The 24621-nt window shown below is 42.2% G+C and overlaps 1 protein-coding gene across 5 annotated transcripts in view; it reads right to left on the bottom strand.

Annotated features, from left to right (window-relative positions):
- Positions 1 to 24273, bottom strand: part of trim37 (tripartite motif containing 37) — a 33022-nt gene extending 8749 nt beyond the window's left edge. Inside the window, exons 1-18 of one of the 5 annotated variants that reach the window (XM_015367639.2) lie at positions 23970 to 24273; positions 22471 to 22556; positions 20842 to 20943; positions 20515 to 20555; positions 19727 to 19843; positions 18345 to 18432; positions 15356 to 15478; positions 14526 to 14649; positions 13964 to 14031; positions 11522 to 11587; positions 10361 to 10485; positions 6616 to 6666; positions 5576 to 5657; positions 4631 to 4707; positions 4107 to 4286; positions 3337 to 3451; positions 2946 to 3143; positions 2093 to 2229 (exon numbers count right to left, since the gene is read on the bottom strand). In XM_015367639.2, coding sequence (XP_015223125.2) covers positions 2093 to 2229; positions 2946 to 3143; positions 3337 to 3451; positions 4107 to 4286; positions 4631 to 4707; positions 5576 to 5657; positions 6616 to 6666; positions 10361 to 10485; positions 11522 to 11587; positions 13964 to 14031; positions 14526 to 14649; positions 15356 to 15478; positions 18345 to 18432; positions 19727 to 19843; positions 20515 to 20555; positions 20842 to 20943; positions 22471 to 22491 — 1715 coding nt within the window. In that variant the 5' untranslated portion in view covers positions 22492 to 22556; positions 23970 to 24273. Of the gene's footprint in view, positions 1 to 2092; positions 2230 to 2945; positions 3144 to 3336; positions 3452 to 4106; positions 4287 to 4630; positions 4708 to 5575; positions 5658 to 6615; positions 6667 to 10360; positions 10486 to 11521; positions 11588 to 13963; positions 14032 to 14525; positions 14650 to 15355; positions 15479 to 18344; positions 18433 to 19726; positions 19844 to 20514; positions 20556 to 20841; positions 20944 to 22416; positions 22557 to 23969 lie in introns of all 5 variants that reach the window. The other 4 variants (XM_015367637.2, XM_015367638.2, XM_015367640.2 and 1 more) reach the window with 4 other exon arrangements.
- Between the last annotated feature and the right edge of the window lie 348 nt (positions 24274 to 24621).

The following is a 24621-nucleotide window of genomic DNA, read 5'->3' on the forward strand; positions in this document are numbered from 1 at the left end:
GGCCTGTTTTATTGATTTTAGAAAAGCACTTGACTCAGTTTAGCAAGATAGACTAGTTTACAAATGTCTAGAAAGTGGTGTAGGAGTTAAAGTCTACGATGTAAAATCAACATACTCGAAGAGCAAGTGCACAGTAGAAATTAACAACAAAAGGACAGAGTTGGTCATGGGAATGGGGTGAGAGAGCACTGCAGCCTGAGCCCAACACAGTCCAATAGTGACAGTTCATGGAAACTGTTTACAGCTCCTGGCCTCATGCTGCCCAGTACAGAAATCATGTTCCTGCTCCACGCTGTTGATCTGGCCCTTCTGCTGTCCACAAAGCAGAGGCTGCAGCAGAGCTTGGCACTACTGGAGCAGTACTGTCAGACCCGGGCACTGACAGCCCATCTGGGCAAGACCAGAAGAGTTAGTTTTCCTGAAGAAAACCTGATCTCTGTGGGGGTTCCACTTCACACTTAACGCATTGGAACGCAGAACCAGCTAAACATACACTGGTCCAAAGATCAGCTCATCAGGGAGCCTGGCAATGAGAGCAACAAAGCACACATACCTGAAGAAAGAGGTTCTTCTATATCAAACCCTCGCAAATCCCTGGTGCTGAATAGTTTAAGGTTATAAGTTAAATATTTAGCATTTAAATGTGGGGTTCAATCACAAACTTGGATTACATAACATGGGACAAACACTCCATTGAATCGATGTACTCCTTTTGGTAAAAACATTAATCTGCTGAGAAAAACGCCAAATACTGCATGTGGGGTTGAACGAAACAGATATCCATTGCTAATTCATACACAGAAGAGAAGGGATGAAGACAATGGATAGTAAAAAATTACGGCACAGTACAAAATGTGAGATTTGTCAGTTCCTCTTTTAGGAACTGCTCTCTTCATAGTACGCAGAGAATACAAGGCAGCTGAAACCTGGAAATATAGTTCTTACCCTAAGAGACACCATGATGTGCCTCTCAAAACGTCCCGTGGGACACTCATTCATTCAAACATCCTGTGCTTCGATCCCTCCATAGTTTATTTTAAAACAGCCTTACTAAGAACAGCGAACAGGTTTAGAAAAAATATTCTCAATGGGACTATAAGGAGGTTGCATGCCAGTTTTTAAAAAGTATGAAATTAATTTGACTTAAATGGGCCAAAAGCAAATTAAAGATCTCTCACTCAAGGTTTAGGATGTTATGATGCTTTTTGAGACTATTTTATGTCTAGAGCACAGATATGCGAGTTGCAAGAGGATTTTTGGTACTTCCTCATCTGACGTACAATGCACATGGGATACTGGCTTCACATGAAATTAGAATCTTATGCAAGAAGTCTAAGAAAAAACATTAGACACTGTACTTAGTCACTATTACTATCTTTTAGAAAGAAGCGCTCTTCTCTAGAAGAGTCACAACATCCTTGATACTCCAGGGTGACAGATAAGCTGCATGATTATCACAGTGCCTGCTGAGAGATGAGTCAGTAAACTCCCTGCAGTACCACACACTGAGTGCAGCATTTATTAATAGAAGACAACAGTTAAAGGCATCTGACTTGCAACACATCTGGAAGGATATATTGAGAACTAAAATCACCAATAGCACTGAAAACCTGTCAAAATCAGTTGCCACTCTCTGGAGTCTTTCGGGCATCTCTGACAGATGTTTCTCTGTTCAAGACCGGCCTTATTAAAGAAAGAAGTCTTTAATAAGCTTTATGCCAAGAAAGAAGGTAAAAGTAAGATAGATCTGAAAGAAGTACAGAAACCGAAGACGAAGTGGATAGCACAATCTGCCATGTGTGAACGATGAATCCAGGCAAGGGGTGAGACTGTTATTCAGGAAATAAAGAGGTGAAGCAGAGAGTGACTCAGGTCACTCCCAGCAGCCATATCACTCTGCAACTCACAGCTGGCAGCCCACTGGAGATCAGCAGGTGTGAGCCTGGTCAGTACCTGGATAAAGACCTCCTGGGCTGCTGCTGGAAGAGGTGTCAGTGGGGCCAGCAGGGGGCGCTCACCCTGCAGACCTTGTGGGTCCTAATGCCCCAGTATAGTGACGGGGACACTACTGTAAACAGGCGCCACCACTCACATGGTCTCCTCGTCGATGTCGTTTTCTTCAGTGTTGCTGGTGGCGGTGGAGCTGCCCGAGGTGCTGCTGCCATCCAGGGGGTTGAGCTCCTCGTCGCCGGTCAGGCAGTCCACCTCCAGGTCTCCGTCCGACAGCTCCTGCACAGACAGCGCAGCTCGCGTGAGAGAGCACCACACCCTGCTCCAGCCCCTGACCGGCAGGGGCCTTCGTTTTCAAACCCACTTGCATTTTCATTGATGCCACTTTAGAATTAAAATGGAAGAGAAGGATATTCATCACAAGTGAGGTCCCCATTTGTAGCCTGAATGAGCCTTTGGAGATGATGCATGGCGAGAAAATCTTTTCCTTTAATTTTATAATTTTCACATTTTATTACTCAGGCACTAGATGAAAAACTGTTCTTATTGAAGCTACGCTGCAATAAATTTCAATTTTTATTAATACAAATTACTGCATTAGGAAGGGAATGTGGAAGATTTAATGACACGATTACAGCTTTGAAGAAAATGAAAGACAAAACTGAAAATAAAGGCCTTGGATGATACAAGCACTGTTTCTAATATATTTTCAGCAGACTTAGGACAATTAAACCGTGGGGTTACAAGAACTATATTTCATTATTGTAAATTATTCTTGGTGGCAAAATGGAACGTCTCTTCTCATCTCCCACTGAGCAAATACACATGGATAACGTTAAGAGCCCATTAATCTAGAATAACATTAAATCTGGAAAAAAATAATGCTTTAATATTTTGGGAGCAGAAACAGATAGAGCTGAACTAGAATTTAAAACGCGTGTTTTCATTAAAAGTCCATGTAAACGTCTGCTGTAACCAGAGGAATTCGCACTCACATTCGAGTCGTCCTGCTGGGTCTTCTCCTCTTCCTCCTCCTCCTCTTTCTCCTCTCCAGCCCCAGCCTGCGTGCACTCCTCCGTCACAGCCCCCTTTCCGGCTCGGGGGTCCCTCTCGGAGGCAGAGGGACACAGGCGGCGGTCAGGCGGGGAGGAGCTACGGGACTTCTGCCTCCGAAACAGCTCGATGGCAAGCCTCTGCAAACACAGCAAGGTTCCCAGTAATAGGAGCTTTACCCACAGGTACATTCGGACTTCATAACAAAACCAGATGTTGCACTATGAGCTGAAACAAGCCATAACTCAGTTCTTCATACCAGACGTTTCAGGCCACATACAGCACAACACCTTCCTAATTAATTCCCTGTGTGGAGTTACTCGCTTCACCCACCTCCTTCAGATTGTTTATCTGCTGAATATAGCTGGTCTGCGCGGCCTCCAGCTGGCTGATGTACCAGTACTGGTCTCGGCACTTCTGGAAGAATGTGGGAGAGCGCACCTGGTACCTGCCCAATTCAGAAGCATTCAGTTTTGCAAAAAAGTGCACCAGCCAGAGAATTTTTCAAGGTCTTTCTCTCCTAGCTTTACTCTCAAGGCTCAGGCTAACAGCTTTGAATCGTTACTGTGCTACTTGCATTTAAGTAGCAAAAAAGTGTTAGGGCTTATTCACACAAAAGTGATCCAATGGCGTTGGGTGAAATACATTTGCAGTAATATCAGGCATTCACACCAGAGGTGACACAGTAACTATGTGAAAAGGCTAGTAGCAGGTCCTTGTTGAAGCCTACATTGTTAGCAGTGAAAAAACATGTAAGAAGTCTGACACAACTATAAGTTAATTTGTATTTCACACCAGATATTCCAGAAAAACAGAGCCATTATTGCAATAGTGCATTTTTATATTTCACATTTTTAACTTCATGCTCTCACGGGTAGGAAAAATTAATACTCTCCATATCAAACCAAGTGTTCTCTTAATACCCAGACTTACATTTCAGTTGCTGTTGGTCACTACTCATCCTTATATCCTAACCAAAGGCTTTGCAACAGCACTAGAACTGCTGCAGACCGGAAAGGTTCAAACAGCAAACAGCAGAGTGACTCGGAGCTCCTGCAAGGCTGGGCTCAGAGTGGTATAAAAAGGGCAGTGTGCCCACAAACCTCAGGACGAGCGTGTCTGTCTGCATGTTGAGGTATCCCTCGCTGGCCAGCAGGTCCAGCCTGAAAAAGCGGTTGTAGCCCCAGCACTCTCCCACCTCGAAATCTGAGGCGAACTCCCGAATGATGTTTTTAGTGGGGTCACTGGAGGCCTGGTGCACCATCTCCACCCGATACTCATACCTTCAAACACAGGAAAGTGCTGCTCGGATCTCACCACAACAGATCATTCAGTCCAAGCTATTTCAATACATGCTCTACCACTAAACTACTCAGTTAGTACAGGGTTAGCAACACCAAACCGTTTTAAAAAATGACCTCAAACCAGAACTACAAGGAGGAATGAATGAAGTTTAGTATGATATACAGATGGTTCTCATTTGATCTACGAACAGGACAGCAATAGCTGAACTATTGTCAAACGTCTAGCATTTGCTGCTCAATATTTGTGTATTGGTGAGTTTTCCTGGAAAGAAAAGGCAGTTGTTCCTTTTGGAAGTGCGATGGAGGGAAAGGGGAGTGCGTACTTGGATGTCTCGGGGAGCCCTGCTGACAGCTCCAGGAAGACTGACAGGTAGTTCCCACGCACCACTCCATTGCCATCCTGCAGAAAGAAGGAGAGGAGCTGGGAAACGCCTACAGATTCGTGGCTTGTGCCGAACAGTAAGCTGTCATTCCCACGTTACTGGCTGTGAGCTGTGTGAAGTGGAGAACAAAGTTTACAAACAGGAGGTCGTTCGGCGTTTTTCTCAACGATCCCATGCTACCACTTCAACAACACTTGTTCCGCAATTCCACGACCCTCTCTGTAAAAAGAATATCTCTTGTTGTCAGTGTAAAATTGCTATGGGAATATTTGTGTACAGAAAAGATTCTATTCTTAATTGAAAGAAGATTTTTCAGAATATACAGTAGGGTCTCGACAATTGTGAATTTAATCAGCCTGCTGACGGGGTCTTGTATGGAGAAAAGTATGCAATTAAATCCAGTTAACCTCAAATTTCAGTGTTAGCAGTGCAACAGACAAGGATCGTGAGCCTCTTCCTACCCCGTGCCCAAGACCCACAACCCAGCACCCGCAAATCAGAGTGGCCTTATTTTTATCTTGTAGAAAACTCTCCCGGTTCTGTGTCCATGTGGGGGGTGACAGGCTGGTAATGATTTTACAGGCTACCCGACAGTCTTATTGTCCCTTTCATTACAGTATGTCGTGATGATCACGGAGGCAGAGGAAGACAGTGCCGGCTGGACGCAACAGATTACTGTTGATCAGTGCTTTCTAACTTACTTAGTCAACATTTAAGAACAATTCCATCATGTTCTTTACAATAATCACAGCAGTTATAAAGCACTTTATAAATACACTGTTTTGAGGAGAATAAAATAGGACAATTGCTCATTGAAAATACTTTACAGAAAATAAAACACTGCAAATGTTTAGTTCATATAAAAGAACAAAGGCCGCCCCTTACTGGATAGACCTTGAGTCTCCAACACAGCCCGGATATCTGCAGAGGCGGACTGTACACAGGGTCTGCTCTCTGCCTCAGAGTGCTGCTCCAGAACAAGAAAAACATCCATGTAAAGCAGACAAGCCATACTTTCGGAGAATACTGACATACATTCATTAGCTAATAAGTCCCTTGTTTGCCACTCTGCTTAATTGCATATGTTTCCCATGTGCCAGTTTAACCACAGCTCACATTCCCAAAAGGATATTTCAGTCCTCTCTACTCCCACAGCTGATAGACTGCAGGGCTCTGACGCCGACATCACTGTCTACCCTGTTCCTTATAATACATTTAAAGGGAGATAAAGGAAAATTTAACACCTTGGTACTATTATGTTAAATAAGGCCATTGTCAATGTGTAATGATTTATCATAAGGTAAACAAACCAGGAATTTATAATGCACCCCAATTCATTAACATAGTGACATGGGTGCCACCATCCTATAATCGCCATTTATATACAAAAACTCAAAAATGAAGTGGGCCCAGTAATGACATTAGTTCAGTCTTCCCAAGCCATGCGGCTGCTGCCCATATTGCTTGTCCAACCACATTTCCACAACGGCTTATAAGACAATCCTTTGTGATCTGACCATGAAGAGCTTCTATCAATACACAGCATATTGGCTCCTAGCCATCAATGGACTGTGCTGTATACTGTGTATTTCTGTTACAATAGCATCGCAGTTGCATCCATAGGGACGTGATACTCCTACCTCCTAAGCTCTCCAATTTTAAGAACAGCTGAACCAACACTTACATTAGGAAGGCAATGTTTTAATGCAATGATTTGAACAGGCAGGACTAAAACACTGAAAGAAATCCATATGTATACCTAATAGCTGATTAATGTGGGTCAAGGCTTAGCCTCTCTTTTTCCCGTTAACAAAATAATTTATTCTGCTCGGCTCCTATACTGGCAACTGCGTAGTCTACAAGCCTGCTTTCTCAGAAGCGCTAAAAACAGGAATGAAACATGCCACCTCCAAAAAAAAACTCACCTAAAGTTTGCCAGAACAAAAGTGCTAGAATCATACGCAGGAACCAGCTCACTGAAAAGAAAAAGAAAAAGAAATTGCAAATAAAACCCATATCCATATGCTTAAGGCATTTGTCATCACTAACATTCTGCAGAAGCTGCAAATTAGTAATAAAAGCACCTGCTCTCCAGGATTGCTTTTATGTTACAGCACAAAGACAAGCTTTCCAACCCTGCGATTGTCTCACAGCACAAGATTTTATATTTCACAGCTGAGCCATTTATCCTGCCTTTCAGGTCATCAACATCTTTCCCTGATTTATTCAAACCGTCTCAAATATCCCCTCCCTCCTCCCACAGTGCTTATGTCCAGCAATAATTTGCGATTTTGGTACAGACAATTTCCAAAAGAAATCCCTTAACCTAAAAGGGAAACAATAGCAAGCTGTCTATTACCTGCAAAAAAAGAAGAGCATAAGTTTTTACAACCAGAAAAGGTCAAAGATTTATTCTGATGCAAACACATTTGCGTAGAAGGAACAAGGAAACCGTTTAGTTAAATTCTAGTCCAAACTCAAAAAATGTATCCACTAAAAAAAGTGGACACTTGGCTCCAGTATCCTAGGACCCTCGTGAGAATTAAATGCTCTTTAACTCAGACAGCAAAAGACTTGGAGCACAGAATGAGCCCCTATATGCTGTACGTTCAGTTAGTTTTTTCTTTCACTGTATATATTACCTTTAACTTGCATTACAACTCAACTGATGGATTCCCGAAAACTTGAATTTAAAATTCTATTTGTTTAAATGTATCATTAGAATTCACGTTAAACAGTTGATTATGCACCAGAAATTTCGATCAAGAAATTCCAGGAATGAAAATGGATGAAGCCTTTCCCACTCATATTAATAATACATCAGTCTTATTTATGGAAGCAGTTCTAAAGGAGTGAGTTTATAACAAAAGCAACTGTCAACAAGGAGCGAAAATAAGAATTTTGGAATCGACCTTCTCATTTTTCCCCCCAATTAACGTTTAACATGTGGGAGCTTAGACATGCTGTAAACATACAGGTTCAACAGATAAAGACAATATAACAAAGCACAGCAACAGCACTGTCAGGTAGGTTAGCCTCAAGCACTAAAATATAACTAAAATTATATGTGGTTAGATACGTATTTCCATGTCTTATACAGATCCCTCAGATTGTTCTGTTTTTTTATAGTGTCTATAGAAAGTCTACACACCTAACCTCTAGAAATCAAGGCACATTTAACCAGAACTAATTTTATTTACACATTGTAATACACAACCTCCAAGTGAAAAATGAACAAAACGTTCTGTTAGGAGAAAAGGGCAAACCTTGGCAAATGTAGGTGAGCTATGGATGGTACAGAATCATTGGTGTAATTCAACCAAACGGCACTCTGACCACATTCGAGCTCAGGGGTGTGTTCACTTATTCAAACCACTGTTCAAGGTTCTCATTTTAATTACCTTTGAGAATGTTTCAGCACTTCTTTTTTAGTTGGAGGTTGTGCATTACACTGTAAATAAAAGGTAAAATAAATTTCATCTGTTTTGATTTGAGGCAACAAAATGTGAGTATGTTGACTTTCTAAATATACTGTATACTGTATTTTTAAAAATACACTATGTCCAAGTCTATGTCTGCTTAGCATAGACTTATCCATCTTAACTTTTAGCTTAATGACTTATCTGTCATTAACATTAGTTTCCCAAACATCTGACTGCCTGCCATACTGTAATGAAATATAATGGGCTGAATCGATTGTCTTAACAAAGGCATGAAGAAGCTGGAGTAGCGGGCATTTGTATACCACTTAATTAATTCCCAAAAAATTCACACTGGATCAATGCTACGTGCAGTGGACGTGGATATCTAGATTTTTTCTGTACACGGGTAAAAGTAGCTCACAAGATGAAGAACCTATGAAGCCCACATGCATGATTAACCTCTGTGAGGTTGCACATTTTGCAAACTAGCTGCCTGGCTACAATCTGTAGACCAGGGTGCCAGCCTGGCTTCGAGCCAGAGCTGGTGTTTCCTCTCTCTGAAATGCATTCCTTCCAGATGACAGTGGAACGATAGTAGCAGGTTTTCTACTGTTCTAATTATTCCCTGTCTAGCTCATTATGGGCTGATTGTCTCTCTGTTCCTGTCACTGTTGGTGGGGCTTCTCTAGCTATAAATTAAAAGCTTAGTCATTTGCATCACACTGATGTTTCTTTTTAATATGTTGCTGCACTAAAAAAAAATCCAATTTTAGTAATGTGTTGCTATACGATTAACAGGCAAACTGACCTACACGTTGTGAACTTCAACAAAGGTTTTTAACTCCAGACGCTTAACTGCCACCTTTGGTAAAGTCTACAAAGATGTAAAAAACTTCTAATTTTAAATTACAAATTAAAATGAATAAAAAGCACATATTCAATTCATGAAAAACATATCACTGCTTTTGAAAACAACTCATTATTGATAAATGAGATGCACAAATTAACAAACGATCCAAATATGAACTAAGTCATTCTGAGAAAGCAAAAGTCAACAATTCATTTACTGAAATTCACCTTCCTCTGAAGGTGACCTGTGGTAGACAGGCCATGCTGGAGAGGCAGTGTCGTAACAGGTTTGTCAACCTTATAAAACCCCACCTCCAGAGAAAAGGCAGGGACTTGAAAAAAAACTATACAAAGTACTGCTGGTTTGTCTTTTTCTCTGACATATAAAAATGACTAAGTCTGTAGGGGTGGAGATAATTCTGTTGTGTGAAGACTAGATTTCCCAAAGCAAGCAGTTCACAGGCACTATTTGGAAAGCTGCATCTGTAAAGCAATCTGCAGACTCTCTGGGAGAATTGAACCACCCACACAATACAATTACCTCCACCTGCTTCTCTTTAATCAACACAGTCACTAGGTCATTGCACAAGACATCAGAAAACTGGCTGTCAGATCTTCACTTCAATGATTTAAAGAGCTGTGAAAAAATACTCAGCATTACAGATTTACCACTGGCATAAGAGACACAAAGCCGTCGAGCTCCAGCAAAAACAGGGTTTTATACTCCCTCTTGAGTAAAAGGGACAAATTAAAAGCAGCTTCATATTATAGCAATTCTTTTCTAATACCTGGCAATAGGCTAGAGTCTATCTTCAGTGTTGTGAACAAAATGTGAATTAATTTACCCTGCAGCAATTGAAAAGCTCAGAAAGCTCTTCTCCACTTGTCACCTGAGAATCCCCAACAGGGGTGTAGGAGGCTGGTGCTGGGGTCAGTGCTGTCTGAACCCCGGACTGTGTGAACGCTGACCTCCAGGCCACATCATGCAACACGGACACAACACATCACCAGATTTGGTGGGTGCGTTTCAGTGGTCCGTCACTGCTCTTGGCTTGCAGAACCCCTCCGGGATCCTACGACGTGTTAGGAAGTCATCTCATTAATGGACTGCAGCCAGGATTTGACTAGCAGCTAGACCAGGGCAGGACTGGGATTAGTCTCCAGGATTTCAGCAAGAGTGAGCCTGTCTTGCCAAGTGCCTGCAAGCCGGCAGCGACAAAACACTTGGCAACTCCTGTTCGGGTGGGTTAAAAATATTTTAAAAAAAAACTCAATTTAAAAGAATCTTGCATGAAGCCTTCACTTCCACTGAAGCAAAATGGAAAAGTGAGCAAAACGATTCCCTGTTCTCCCCCCCATGATTGCCATCGGGTGCTGGCAGGGAGCGGAGCTGGTGTACCTGGTGAAGTCTGGGGGAACGGGAGTCGTGACGAAGGAGGCCATGGGCTTGCGGTGCACCTGCTGGAACATGAGCAGGATCTCGGGGCTCTTGGAGATGAGCTCACTCTTACTGCAGGAGCGCAGCTGTGGGAGAGACGACCCCGTCACACACACAAACCCTCGCAACGTTTCTCAATCCTGTCTGCAAACTGCAGCGTTATAGACAGCAGCGCACATCTTTAGGCTGAAGTATGTCTTGTGAAATGATTTTGAAAAAAAAATTAAATCCCGTTTTGCACTGCCAAATATTATGCAAGACCATAATTTTATTGGATGTGCTAATAAGTAGGTGCATCCGTCTTCAGAAGCACACAAGCTTCACTTGAGAGAAGTTAGTAGACATCACTTCTATTTTGCTGTTCTTTATTGCTCACGGACCGTGCCAACCAGTACACAAGCAAGTCTCTCTCTCAGTATCACCTTACTTAATCCTAATTCTACATATATTTATGTTAATACCTTCAAAACTGAGTTCTGAAACTACTTTGCTTCAATCACAAGGGGTTAAAACGTTAAAATTATGAGTTTGTGAAATTTGTCTTTTTAGCACAGTATTGAATCTTAATTCTAATAATTAAAAATCTTCATAACCTATCACACTTCTTTTCATTGGACTATGGTTTATTATAAAATCATGAATTTCATGCTCTTGGCCTATTTTACAAATCACAAACTTCATGCTTCTTTAAGGAAGTGAGTGTTCAGTTCCACAGTGAGTGTTAAAGCCTAACCAAACTATGACACTGTAAAGTGCACTTCTGCAAGGCGGTTTACACGCAATCCCTGGCGTTCCTCACAATTTAGGTGGTTTGAGAAGTTACTTTTAAACATACCATACAAAATAAAGTTTTTTGTAATAAGGTGCATTTAAAAAAAACCAGTCAGAAAGGCTGGGCTAGAGATTTGTAACTATAGAACATTAAACACACATCTGTATGCTTTAAGGAGGATGAACCGAAAATATATAAATCACACTTGTTTGGTTAGGCTCTGTTGTACTCTCAATAAGTGTCACCAACCTCACTGACATATAAAAATCCCAGCATGGGTGATTCAACTGATTCCCCCACAAGTGCAGCTGAACAGTCTGGTGCACACTCCTGTCATTTTGAACACTCACTTCACATTCTCCACCTAAACTGCGCATACAGTTCCCTCCACAAACCAAAGGACAACGCAGAATACCCTGCAAGAAAAGCAAAAACTTTAAAAGAACAGTCTCGGAGCTCTCCATTTCGCACATGCTGCATGGATGAGGTTACTTCTCAATATTACTGGACTGTGGAAATACTAAATTATAGCGTTTGTGGGCAAAGTAATGTTGGTTCTCTGAATGAAGCATTTAACACTAAATGGATCGCAGAAATAATGCTAACTGAAATCAGTTAGAAAATCACGGGCTTATGTGATTATGTCTCAAACTAGGTAAGTTTGAGCAAAACATTGATCATAGATGGGGAGATTAAAGACAAGGGAAGTATATACATTTTCAAACTTCTATAAATTTGAGTTTGCACAAGCACAGTCTAAGGTGCTCTTTAATAAAATTAATATAAATTACCAATAACAACCTCAGAGTTTAGAACCTTGAATGAACCAGAATTAACTATTGGAGAAGTTGATGTGGCTTTTAGGAAGTTAGCAAAGGGAAAGGCTCCAGTCAAAAATGGATGAACTGTAGAATTGTATGGATTTTTTGGAAGGATTTAAGAGGTTTTTCCCCATACATTTTATGGAAAGCATATCCAATACCCTGTGGACTGCAATAGAACAAGGTGCCATTACATTCATTCCTAAAAATGTTCATATGATAAATATGTATAACTGGAGGCCAATTTCTTTATTAAACAGAGAATACAATATTCTCCCAATTATTCAAACTGATTTAAAAAAGGGCTTGACGTAGGAAATTAGTGATACACCATTAGGATTTATAAAGTGAAGGAATGCTCAAAATCATATTTGATTTGTTAGATCATGAAAAATTAATTTTAAAACTTCAACAAGGCCTTTAAAAGATTGTAACTGCTTTATTTTTCAAAGCTTGGAAAATGTACAGCCAGACCCAAATTTATTACAGTATTAAATTGTTATAACTTTAACAGCTGTGCATCTCTGACTAATGTAACATCACCATGGTTTCTCAACAATCTGGGAGTTACAGAAATTGTCTCTACTATTTACACTGGCTGTAGATATATAAACAATCCTAACCAAAAATCATAATTAAACTGTTAAAATGTCATGGACACCTCTATTATTAGCCAAATGGCAGATGATATAATATTATTTCTAAAAGATAAAGATCAAGTATCATTGGCAACTGAAACTATAGAAGTATTTTAAAATGCTTTGGGTTTATCTTTAAAATTAAATAAATGTCAATTAATGTCAATTCAGCATAGTCTGTTTAAAGAAATTCAAAATATACCAATTAATTCAGAAGTCATGTATACAGGAATTAGCATAAAAATGTGGAAAATGTACTTTAGCTAACAGCCTCTCTAAAACTAGGCTTCAAGCTCATTAGAAAGTGAACTCATCTGGTAGAATTCCTTTGATTAAAATGTACAGATTTATTTCTATCTCCACTGTGATCATTACAAATATAAATAAACTGTTCATACAGCAAGAAAAACAAAACATAAGAAAAAGTCAAATGTTCAAATCTTATGAAGAGGGTGGTGCCAATATGAATATATACTTTAAAGATAAAACAGTTACAAAATGTGCCCGATAGACAAACTGTTATCAATATCTCTGCTTTTCATCAAGAGAAAATGTAAGGAAATCAAAAGTACTATTCCAACTGCATTACTGGCTTGGAATGTTCCATATATTATAGTAACATTAGTCCATTACCACCAGAGGTCAAGGGAATTATAGCAAATTATAATATTTTAGATACGAAATGCAATAATACAGACAGAAAAGTATAGATGAAAGTATCTTCCCTTTTACCAGGAGAAAAGAGAATTCTGAAGATACAGATGAATCTCGCTAGAGCAAGAACCAAATACATTACTCTTCCCACGTTCATTGTAAAATACTTAAATCTAAGGAAAGCTTGAGAAAAAGGTTTCACGTTGACTGTAACCTTACAAGTTTTTGCAAGTCTGATATTGACACAACCGAACATTAAATGTTCTCATGCAACAATTTTCAGTCATTGTTTGTTTTTGGTAAAATATTTGTATAATTTTAGGATATTGCTCTAGGTGTTCCAAGTTGTAAAAAAGCTTATATAACATTAAATGTTATTCTCATATTAATTTTACATATATAAATGTAGAGTGCTTTAATCTTCTGCATGCTTTAAAGAAATTCTAAGTTAACTTGGAGTCAAATTCTTTAAAAGAATGGTCTGCACAAATCATGTTACCTATAAGCTTTTTATGTGACCCCTAAGGAGCTGCCTTTGTTGTTCTGTTGATACATTTTATATTATTTCTATAGACACTGCAAAATAATATAAAAACACGTTCTTAACAGATGTATTTTCTTCTTTGTTTGATAATAAAAAGCACGTAAAGCTTTGTTTAACCCAATAATCAGCAGGTACCTGATGCTCCACTTCCTGTAGTAGAGACTCTAGCAGCTCTGTCTCCTGTGTCAGAGAGGTCTTCTGTCCTGAAGAGACAAAGACCAACACCAAAGAGGTGAAGAGATCATTCACCTCACCTATTGTATGAGGTATACGTGGCAGGGCACCGATTAGTACCACAAAACCTTCTGAAAAAGCAACTGAATAAATTAGAGTAAAAATCAAATCAAAGCCTCCCAGCAATACTAGCGTGCTGTCAGAGTTTGAACACATTGTGATTAATTTATCTGGCACAAGTCAGCTTACATTTGTACCCAATAGTAAAGCTGGGCCTTTCAGCAGAGCAATCCGAGTGCCCTGAGCAAGGTTCTGACCACAGCTCCCCAGGTCTGATCCCTTGAGCTTCAGGCCCCTAGTCCAGATCCCTCACCACTCCTCCACACTGCTGCCCAGGCACAGGCTTTTTACAAGCAAAAATCAGATCAAAACAACTGAACAATCAATGATGTGACTGATGTCAGGATTAGAGGACACGGGAATGGCTCGGGAAGAGCCTGTGCTAGGGAGGCCCCGTCTGTACCCATAAGCGTGATGAGTTTGTTCTTGAGCTGATTATCCAGCCGGGCGATCATCATCTCTACAGCGTTGCGGATCTCCCTCACGCGCTCGTCCTTCGCCCCGCGCACTGCCTCTACATTCCTCTCCTAGAAGCACAAGAACACCACATGGGAAGGCCGCGCGTACAAGGGGAAAGGGCCCTGCCCTGCCAGCACCTGCAGCGGATCTGTTCTCCTACATCTCTAATATTCCGTAAGCAATATTAGTTACTTAATAAATAATTGCATTATTTATAATAGAGTTTGGTTTGATTTTGTCAGATGTGGTTCTTATGGAGGAGAATGTCTTGGAAAAACAAAAGGTATAAACAGGTTAGAAATCAGAGGAGGCTAACTGACCCTTAATAAGTCCTTACAAAACGACGCCCCCAGACTACAAGAGCTTGAAAGCCCCAGGTCTACTGCAGCAAGAGGTCTGAGTTAATTCAAGGGAGGAGAACAAATTCACTCTAAAGTTTCTCATTTGGAAATGCTAATAACAGCCATAAAACATCATTGACTGGACAATTTAAAAAAATTAACAGTGGAAATAAGGAATCCAATTAAAGATTAAAAATTAACCTGATTTCCCAGAAGATAGATGTGGGTGCTAATCAGTCTGCAAGGAACAAGGACCTATGACAAATTCAATATTAAACTAAATTTAAGTGAAGGGGTGCCATCTACTGGACAGATTGGCAATTGCTAATTGAAAGTAAAACTGTACATTTCTTTTACAGTAGAGGAACTGCTTGAAATGCATGCGGCAGTGCGGGACTCCAACACAACCCGCGGGACGTCCTCAGAAGCTCACCACTTCCTGCACCAGGCTGATCAGCTCCATGAGCCGGCGCCGCAGCTTGGCCACCTCCTCGTTCACTTTGGTCACGTGCTGCTCGTAGATCTCCGCCAGGGGCTTGAACGTGTGGCCACCGTGCTGGAAAAACCAAGCCAGACCGGGGCCGATTAGACAGAGCAGCAGCCGCTCACAACGCCAAATACCGGGCCTCCTGAACACACAAGCTGCGCCAGCTCGGCGAGCACCACTAATATCAACCAGGAGTGGCAAACCCACCCTGGAAGGCCTCAACACTAAAGGTCATATAGGCAGCCCTTAAACTGCAAAAATGTAAACACGTGGAACACAGGTTTCGATCATTTGCATCAACTTAGTGGGTTCAGTCACATCACAGTGGTCCTTAAGATCTAAAGAGAAAATAAGATTTTCATTTCAAATGCCTCCAAACTACTTAAATGAACAAAATGCCTACTTCACAGGTCAAAATGATGAAGCCCTAAGGTTTAAGGAACTGATTAATTTAGGGGATCTCCAGGGCCAGTTAGTCATTATTCACACTAGGTCCTCCTCAGAGCAGCTCTTTCCTTGGACTCTGGTTCACAACAGATTTCACGAAACACTATCCACTTCTACATCTAGTGGTTTTGCATTACAGAAAATAAAGCCAGAAACTTCAATATCTAAACCACTTTAATCAAGTACTACTTTTTCCACTGTAATCTAGGTTCTAGAACAATAAGGACAGATTCCTGGATCTCTTGAGAAGTGGACTAATGGGTGAGAAACTGGTCAAACTTAATATGAAGCTGCATTAAAGACAAACTGGATCATTCAGGTCAGCAGTTCTCAGCCTTAGGGTCACAATGACAAAAAGAAGGATCATATACAGTATATTGGTAGGCTCAGTAACTGCAAACATGCTCATCATACAAGGCATTGGTTCTCACTCATGGATTACACCTTATCTGCTGATCTTTGGGGCTGCCAGTTTTCCTGCTGGTCATGGGTCCACCAGGTAATCACCAGTGCAAACCACTGTCAGTAATGATCTGCTTGCTTGTTCACGACGTTCCTTCCTGAGCTCAGTAGGAACCAAACCAACAGACAGGTACGCCAGGAGCAAAACAGAGAATCGCTCCGAAGGTCTCAAACCAACAGTTTCATTGAATCTGTTCGGCACACATTCCTGGTAGGTAAAACCAGGCTATAGGGATCCAAACCCAGTGATGGAGAATTACTGGATGCTGACTAATGATGCAGATGACAACACACAATTCCCTGTTGGTGGAGAGGGAATGTAGAGGCACTTGCACAACAAAGCAGTTAGTCAGCAACGTTCTCTTTCAGGTAAAAGAAAAAAATGACAAGCAAATAAAGCAGATTCTACAACTATTGCAACATGGGTAGTTTCTCCTCACTCTTAAAACATTTTACACTTATTTTTAGCTATTTCTTCTAAAATAGAGAACGGCTCATGACCTGAGCTGAAAAACTATTATGACAAACACTGACAAGTTATTTTCTTTTCGATTGAAAAGCTAGCGAGGGATCGTACACTTGTGCCTGTGTTGTGTATAAAGTTTAGACAGAATAGGACGCTGACAGCAGCAGAGAAATAGCACCCTGCTTTTTGGCATGTTACTGAAGCGAAAAGACACCTTTTACCTGCTACCTTACGTGGTTAGCAAATTGAAAAAGTTGTGTTCTTAATCCGTGGGTGTAAACCAGCACTATATAAACATGAAAAAGGTGTGTGTCTAATTTTAAACTTATGTATAAAGTTCAGAAGAACAAGACACCACAAAAAATGAATACCTATTAAATTAATACCATTACGAATGTGATTAAATGTATACTTTTTGCACTTCAGTAATAATTAAGACAACAGGAACCTTATTTCTAGCAGTAAAACTTTTAAAATCATTACAGCAGCTGAGTTGGTGACATTGTAGTTTCCCGTTATTGCTGTGCAGCGAAAACGATTATCAATTGTTTCCACATGGTTGGCAGCCTGCATGCTGCTGCTCTGTTCTGGAACTGGTGCTCTCATGAGCACCTCAACAGAGAGGACCCCAGGAAATGGCTGTCCGTCAAGCTGCCAGCAGCCCAACGTGCCCATGTGACCACAGCCAAGACCAACATACGTAAATGAGCCAAATGCACTCTGGGCTCACTCTCTGGCTCTGACAGCACAGCAAACTCTCATCTTGAACCTATAACCCAGTTTAAGTGGATGTGTGTTTGTGATGAATACGTATTTGTTTGTGACGAATGTGTATTTGTTATGAATACTGAAGAGAGCTCATAGCCACAACACGCATATTAATTTTAATTTGATTTAGATATTAAAACTACAAATATCAAAGACATCAGTAAAATAAACATGTATTATAATGCAAATATTTGACTGGCAAATGCATAAGATGTTCTGGTCTGTGCAACATTTTGGGGTCACAACAATTAAAGGTGTCTAAATAGGGTGCTAATGAGAAAATAGTTGGGAAATTCTTGATCTACTTGATGCTGAAATGCACCTTGTCATTCTGAGTCACAGACACTGAAGGATACAGTGGAGGACAGTTCTGGTTTCCTAAATAAAGCATAAGTGTTTAAAAGTAACAAGTAAAGGCTTATTCCATGCTGAAAAGAGAAGAAGCAACGTTTCGGGTATAAAGCCTTCTTCGGGTGTGAGGAGCAGAAACTGTGTGTTTTTCTTCTCTTTCCAGCAGGGAATAAACCTTTACTTGTTCCTTGACAGCCTACGCATGCTGACGCAGCTGCCTTCTTGAAGTACTATAAGTGCTTACAGCAGAAATGGTAAATTTTAGACCTAAAGAGTTATAAACCTTCAGGTTTTACAGACTGTCTATGAATTAAGACAGTCAGCCAAATAACTGTGGTAACAGCTTAGTGTTTTGATAAAACACACCCCAACCTGACAGCCCCTCAACCAGCAAGGTCAGCTACCCCTTGCTTACAGCATGACAGCACATCAGAAACTTACCATCCCACCCCACAGAGCACACTGGTGGCAGATGCACTTCTTGCAGGTCCAGCAAAAGACACTGAGCTTCTCGTGGTGATTCTCACACCTGCAGCACACATTGCGTTCGGGAAACCAGCAGGAGCCACAGATCGCAGTGCAGGCGGGGGAAATAAAAACATGGTGTCTGAGCCTGGTTCATGTGCAAACGTGCATCTGTTACTGAACCTGGTTTTCCATAGAGACAACACTGCTCTTTACGGTTGAGAAAACTTGTGAAATACCACCAAAGTTAAATGGCCTGAGAGGGAAAGCCAAAAGTAATTAATAAATAATTTTCCCCTTTTCTATTATTTCTAACATTTGAATGTTAAGATAAATTCAAGGTAATGCATGTTCCTGGACTGAGAACTGGTTAGAAATATAGATAGAAACGTGCAGTAAAAACGCTGAAATTGGGGTAATTAGAGAAATGCCCCAGGGATCTGTATTGGGACTATTGGTCTAATTTATATCAATGGTCTAGATTTTGGTATAGTTAGCAAAGTAATCAGGATTATATAGCCCACCAAAATATGAGCAACTGCAGGAAATGAAGAGCAGCAAAATAAATTCAAAATGACTTAAATAAAACTCCAAAACACCTGGTAGGTGCCATTTAAATAAGAAAACTTCAGTGTGTTACATGCAGGTGACAGGATCTAATTTTTAATGTAGTGAGGAAAAACGAGTTTAAAGAAGCTACATATCAAAAAAGACTTAGGTGTTTAAGATATTTGTGTTTTCTAGACAATGTGTGGTAAGCTATAAGAAAGCATACCATTTGGACATACTGCATATTTAATGGTGGAGAACATATCAAGAATTTATATAAATTTTATATTTTTTTATATCATGCGATGTTGTATAAGAATTGCACAATGTCCTACTAAGATCTTAATAGATCTTGTGTACAAATATGGTCACCATGTTACATATAAGATAGGATGGATTCCAGAACAACAATAATTGGAAAACGAGTCTCCTCCTTGCAATACATTCCTGGGCTCATAGGAATGTCAATCCATGCATTTCTTCAACATCATCAATGAAACAACTCACGGGAGACCGGTGGAAACTACTGGGAAATGCATTTAAAACGGAGAACAGGAGGCAAACTGTTTACACAAAGGCTTGCCGGAGTGTGGAATATAATACCCAGCCATTCTGTCGAGGCTGCTACCTTGGCATTATACAAGAAGCCTTTGGATAAGACCCTTGGCAGAATACATTACTAGCAACAAAACAAGTTAGTTGTGCTGGATGGACTCCCCTATATGCACCCTTTCGTACGTTCTTAAGAAAGCAAGACTGCTGAAGCAGCACTGCTATATAAGGGTCCAGCGAGAGGCGACGGGGCTCACTTGTCTTTGTCATTCTCCTCGTGCTTGGAGAGGTTGCAGAGCTGCAGGGTGTCGAGCTGCTGGGTCACCTCCTCGGCCCAGCGGCAGTTCACCAGCTCCCGCAGCTGCAGCGGCGCCCTACACACACGCACACACGGGGTCCGGGGGTCAGGCAGCACAGTGAACAACACGGCAGAACTGGAGGAACTGGTCTGCACCGATCAATGGCACTGGTGAAGTGCCGTGTCACATCAGAATGAACATTCCTGAACTGCTATATGGCAGCTTTCACCACAACTTCCATGTGCCTGTGACATATATTCCAGGCCTTTGCATATACCAAATGATGCACAAGGCCAGTCCCAGATACTGTGGTGTTTATGCTTGCTCAGTATTGATTTTCACATACAAGGCGCAGTGCTTTAAAAACTATCTGCATTCAACTTTATTATGAGTGCTTTATTTTAATCTTTTTTTTTTTTACTATAGAAACACTGCAAATTGCTGCTGACCTTACAAGTGACAAAGCACAGATTCTTGGCCTTGAGTCATTTCTTCTAATGGAATTTGGTGTTTATCACACAGATGTTTCATTAAGTTTAATGAACCATCAAAACTTAAGCCTGGCTTCAAATTTGTCTCTTCATTGAACTGCAATTTATTCAACAAATCACAGTGCTGATTAAGACTCTAGAATCTCTATTCCAAGGCACTCAAACTCGGGATCATAAACGCTAAAAAATGACAAGACTAAACATTGCATTTCAGTCTGATGCCCAGTAAAAAGGACCACACTGTTGAATTCTTACCGGCAATGAGGGCACTGGGCTCTCTGCTCTGTCAGCCAGCGCTGGGAAATGGGTGAAGGAAATAAAATGGAATAAGGTTAGCACCACTGACACAAAAAGGAACTACAAATCTCTTTATGCATATGAATTAAGCATTAAATTATGTAAAAACGTATAAACCCACTAGTATTCAGCAACCTCAAAAGTGCATTAAACAAACGTGGTTTCTGGGATCTTACCATTAAGATATGTCCTGCTCCTAATCTTTGTCAGCTAAAGACTAACAGTACATGTATGGAGCTCCTGATGGATTGCAGGAGGAGGTGCACATCGGACAGCAGCACTTACTCGAATGCAGCTGAAGCAGCAGAGCTTGGAGCAGTGCGGACAAAGCCGCGCGTCCCGCAGTTTCTCCATGCAGATGAAGCAGCGAAACACTTCCGCAATACTCTGGGAACAAAAGGAAACCGTCAGACCACCTGGACATCAAGCAGCTACAGAACCTCTCTATTTTGTAATTGCTACATATTGCCTTAATGAACAATCAATCTGCTATATTGACCTCTATGAAGTAGATTTCCCTGCAATTTCCCTCACGGGATCAATAAAGTATCTATTTAGAATTATTAGTACTAAAAAACTGCTACTAAATGCATTTATTTGTGGGAGCATGCTATGCTGCTGAATGACTATGCTTTTTCTTCTTTTCCACACTTCCAGGAGGGCTCCACCAGACAGGCAGCACCTAGGAGGACAGATCGAGCTCCATGCTCCGCTCTGCCACTAGTCTCTGTGTGAGCGCTGACACTGCAGGGTTAGTATTGGTGAGCTGGGCTCTCCCAGCACCAAGGGCCACACCTGCAACCTGCTGGGAGCCTGCAGGCTGGCAGTGATATGGGCTGGAGGCTGACTGTTCCTCTGAGAGGCTCAAACCTCCTGCAAGGGTCTGTGGAGCCAAAGGACAGCTGGCTCAGCTGGTGGGCTCGACGGAGGAGCAAACCCATGCATCTCATTCATTCTCCCGAGGGGGTACAGGAGTCATGGCTGGAGAGTCCCGTCTTAAACACAACACACCATTCCAAATGGGGTGGATATACATTATATGAAATGCTGGGAAATTCCCTCAATCTGATATAGCCACCACCTGGAGTGCAGGCTGGGCTCCACTGTCCCAAGGTTGTTGGCGCACATTTTACACTAACATGAACCCATAGCAAAGTAAAGATAACTGGACAAGAGGTGTTAGGTTACAAATGCACAAACTTGCACATGGTTTTGAGCTTTCTGCCATGGCAATTAACCAGCATTTCCATTAGCTTTAAGAGTTGACAGTCTGAGAAGAGCAGGTCTTCTGTGTGTAGATTTCAGAGAAGCTGTGCATGCTGTCCTGGTGTTCAGACTGGGACTGCAGCAGAGCTCTTCTGATAACAGCAAATCCAACTTTAAAATGAACAACACTATCTAACCAAGGTAAAATACTAACAAAAGGATTCTTATCATCATCTGCAAAAGGGAATGACTGACACTTAAAACAAACCCTGGCGGTACTTGTTAAGACCTTCAAATAACTCATACTAGCACAGCAAATGAAATCAATTCTCATTAAGGTCAGACCCCAATCCAGTTAAAGAGCTGGCTGAGCTCACTGTATTCAGAAGAGTGAAATGCTAGTTTGAAATAAAGCTGTCATGGGAGTGGGCAGGTTTAAAATCACAGAACCACCAGGCTGCATACAGTCAGAAAGGGGAGTGTGGGGAGTCCATCACCTGCTTCTTCAATAACCAAGATATCCACCTAATAAGTCTACTGCAGACATGCCCTGGGGTTTGTACCTGCACCCAAACTCAGTTTAGGTTCAAACTCAGGTTTAAAGAAAATGAGAAACCCTTAAGGTAAAGGCAAGAGCTCTTCATTTTAACTCACAAAGCAGGCAGACCCAGGACTTCCTGCTACACGGACGCCCACGTTCTGACCCACCTCCACACTTTGCTCGTCCATTTCAGACGGTTTTCAACCTGCTTGGTATCCTCAGGTGGAAAACAAAAAGCCGCTCAACCCAACACCTGTGAAAAGAGCATTACTGAATAAGACTTAGAAGTCTGCCTTTAACAAACGTTAAGACAAAATAGGCTCTTTAAACTTTCCAAGCACTGGCATGCTATCCAAGCCACCATCCAAACCTCATATTGCAAAGGATTTTAAATTAGAATGAACACAAGCTATTTGATCCTTTAAACCACATTCTGAGTGTACAGTATATCTAGAAGAGTAAATACGTGACGGAAAACATTTTCAAGCTTAGTGCACTTACAAGATACACAGTGTCAGAGAGAAACGGTGAAAATGGCATCGCCTTCTGCACTTCTTTAGGGCCTTACCATAATACCTCTAGAGATTAATACCTCTGGGATACTGACAGTATACCAACCTGTTCACATTATATAATTTATTTCTTGTCTCTAAATTACTTAGTCTCTTTTCAAAATGGTATAGTCCTTCCATGTGACTGCTTAAAAAGGCAGAGATTCTCCAGCTCCTCGATTCGCCCCTATTTTTATTTATGAGGGTTGCTTGTTGGCTCTGAGGGTTGTAATCACTCGAAAGCGCTATGGCTACAAACTGTGGTCAGAGCCCTCCGAAAGCCCAGACGTCCATTCTTCTGGGAAATGGGCAGGAGCTCAAACACCTGCCGCCAGATTTCTGGGGGTCTGCAGGGTTTCAGACGAGATTTAGCACGTAAAGCGCATTCGGACTCAGGCACAAGGCTATTTGTAACGACAATGCGGGCAGGTCTCAGGCACCACTGAGACTGCAACCTGCCAGCTCTGCGTTAGATCACACTCATCCCTCCACAAAAATGTATTTTACCCACGGCAGCCTGAAAACGTGGCTTCAAAACACGAAGCGTGCGGATGCCTTTCGCCATTTTGGGGATTCTAATTGTGGGGGGTAAATCGGGAAATATCTAACCTGAGCGGCTTGTGTTTGGCAAACCATGAAACAGGCTTAGCAATCCTTCTCCACGCCTATGCAGAGACCCAAAATGAAGAAGACAGGGCCGTCTGCGAGCGGCCCTGAACGCTGCAGGTATGGAGTCTCGCAGGGGGTCTGTCCTGAGGTGCATCCCAGGCAGCTCCCAGACACAGCGCTCCTCCGAAACCTGCTGCGTCTGGCTTTAGCTATCCAGCAAATTACAGCCCGCCTGCCCTTCAGGGGAGACCTGCTCTCTGCAAGTTGTGCCTAACTCGTTGCTACTGAAGAAAGGACCCAAAACAAACTTCATTGAGATGTTAAACGAAGCGCAGCCCCCTCCCCTCCCGGGGGTGCCGAGAGGCTGGGCACTCGCTGGAGGACTGGCGGTGGGTTGGACGCGGGCAGGGGTGTTGGAAAACCCGGACCCCCACACTGCCCAGGACGCTGGCCGGGTCCAGAGGCGGGCTGGGCAGCATGCAGGGAGCCGGGAGAGCGGTACTTACGTCGCCGGGGCTCGGAGGTGCCCAGCCGGGCGGTCAGCCGCGGCTCTGCAGAGGTGAGGGCGGAGCGCTGAGCACCCACCCCGCCGCCTGTCTCTCACACACACACACACAACGGGCTGGTGGGAAAATAACAACGCCTAAGCGCTCGTTTTGCCGTTATTTCCTATCTTTTAAACGTTAGCTCCTGCACCCCACCTCCATTCTCCTTCCCCCTCGCCAGTCACAGCTACTGGTCACCATTGGAGACCGTTTCGCCCCCCCCACCTCTCTCTCGCGAGGCCGCCGGAAGCCGCTGAAATCCTCGCTCGCCAATGGCAGAGAGAAGAGGGGGCGGGATCTCGCGTCGCAGAAGGGCCGCGTCGCTTTTCCCCTCCCCCTGAACTCGGGGGACACGCCCCCTGGTCTGGTGGGCGTGAAGGGGGTGTGGCTTTCGTGACACATCTCCGCTGCGATTGGTCAGGTGCCGAGAGGCTTTCAGAGTGGAGCGCAAGCCAGTCACCGACGCCTTGGTACTTTTTCCATCTGTATCCAATCACAGCGGCTTCCGCTGAAGCCACACCCCCGCGGCCTGCCCAGACAGTAATGAGGAGGCTCTCCTCAGGAATTGGGGTAGGGAAAAGAAAGACGTCAGACAGCCAAAGGGATTAGAGGC

Source organism: Lepisosteus oculatus, chromosome 26 (genome assembly GCF_040954835.1).
Source record: "Lepisosteus oculatus isolate fLepOcu1 chromosome 26, fLepOcu1.hap2, whole genome shotgun sequence".
NCBI classification, from domain to species: Eukaryota; Metazoa; Chordata; class Actinopteri; order Semionotiformes; family Lepisosteidae; genus Lepisosteus; species Lepisosteus oculatus.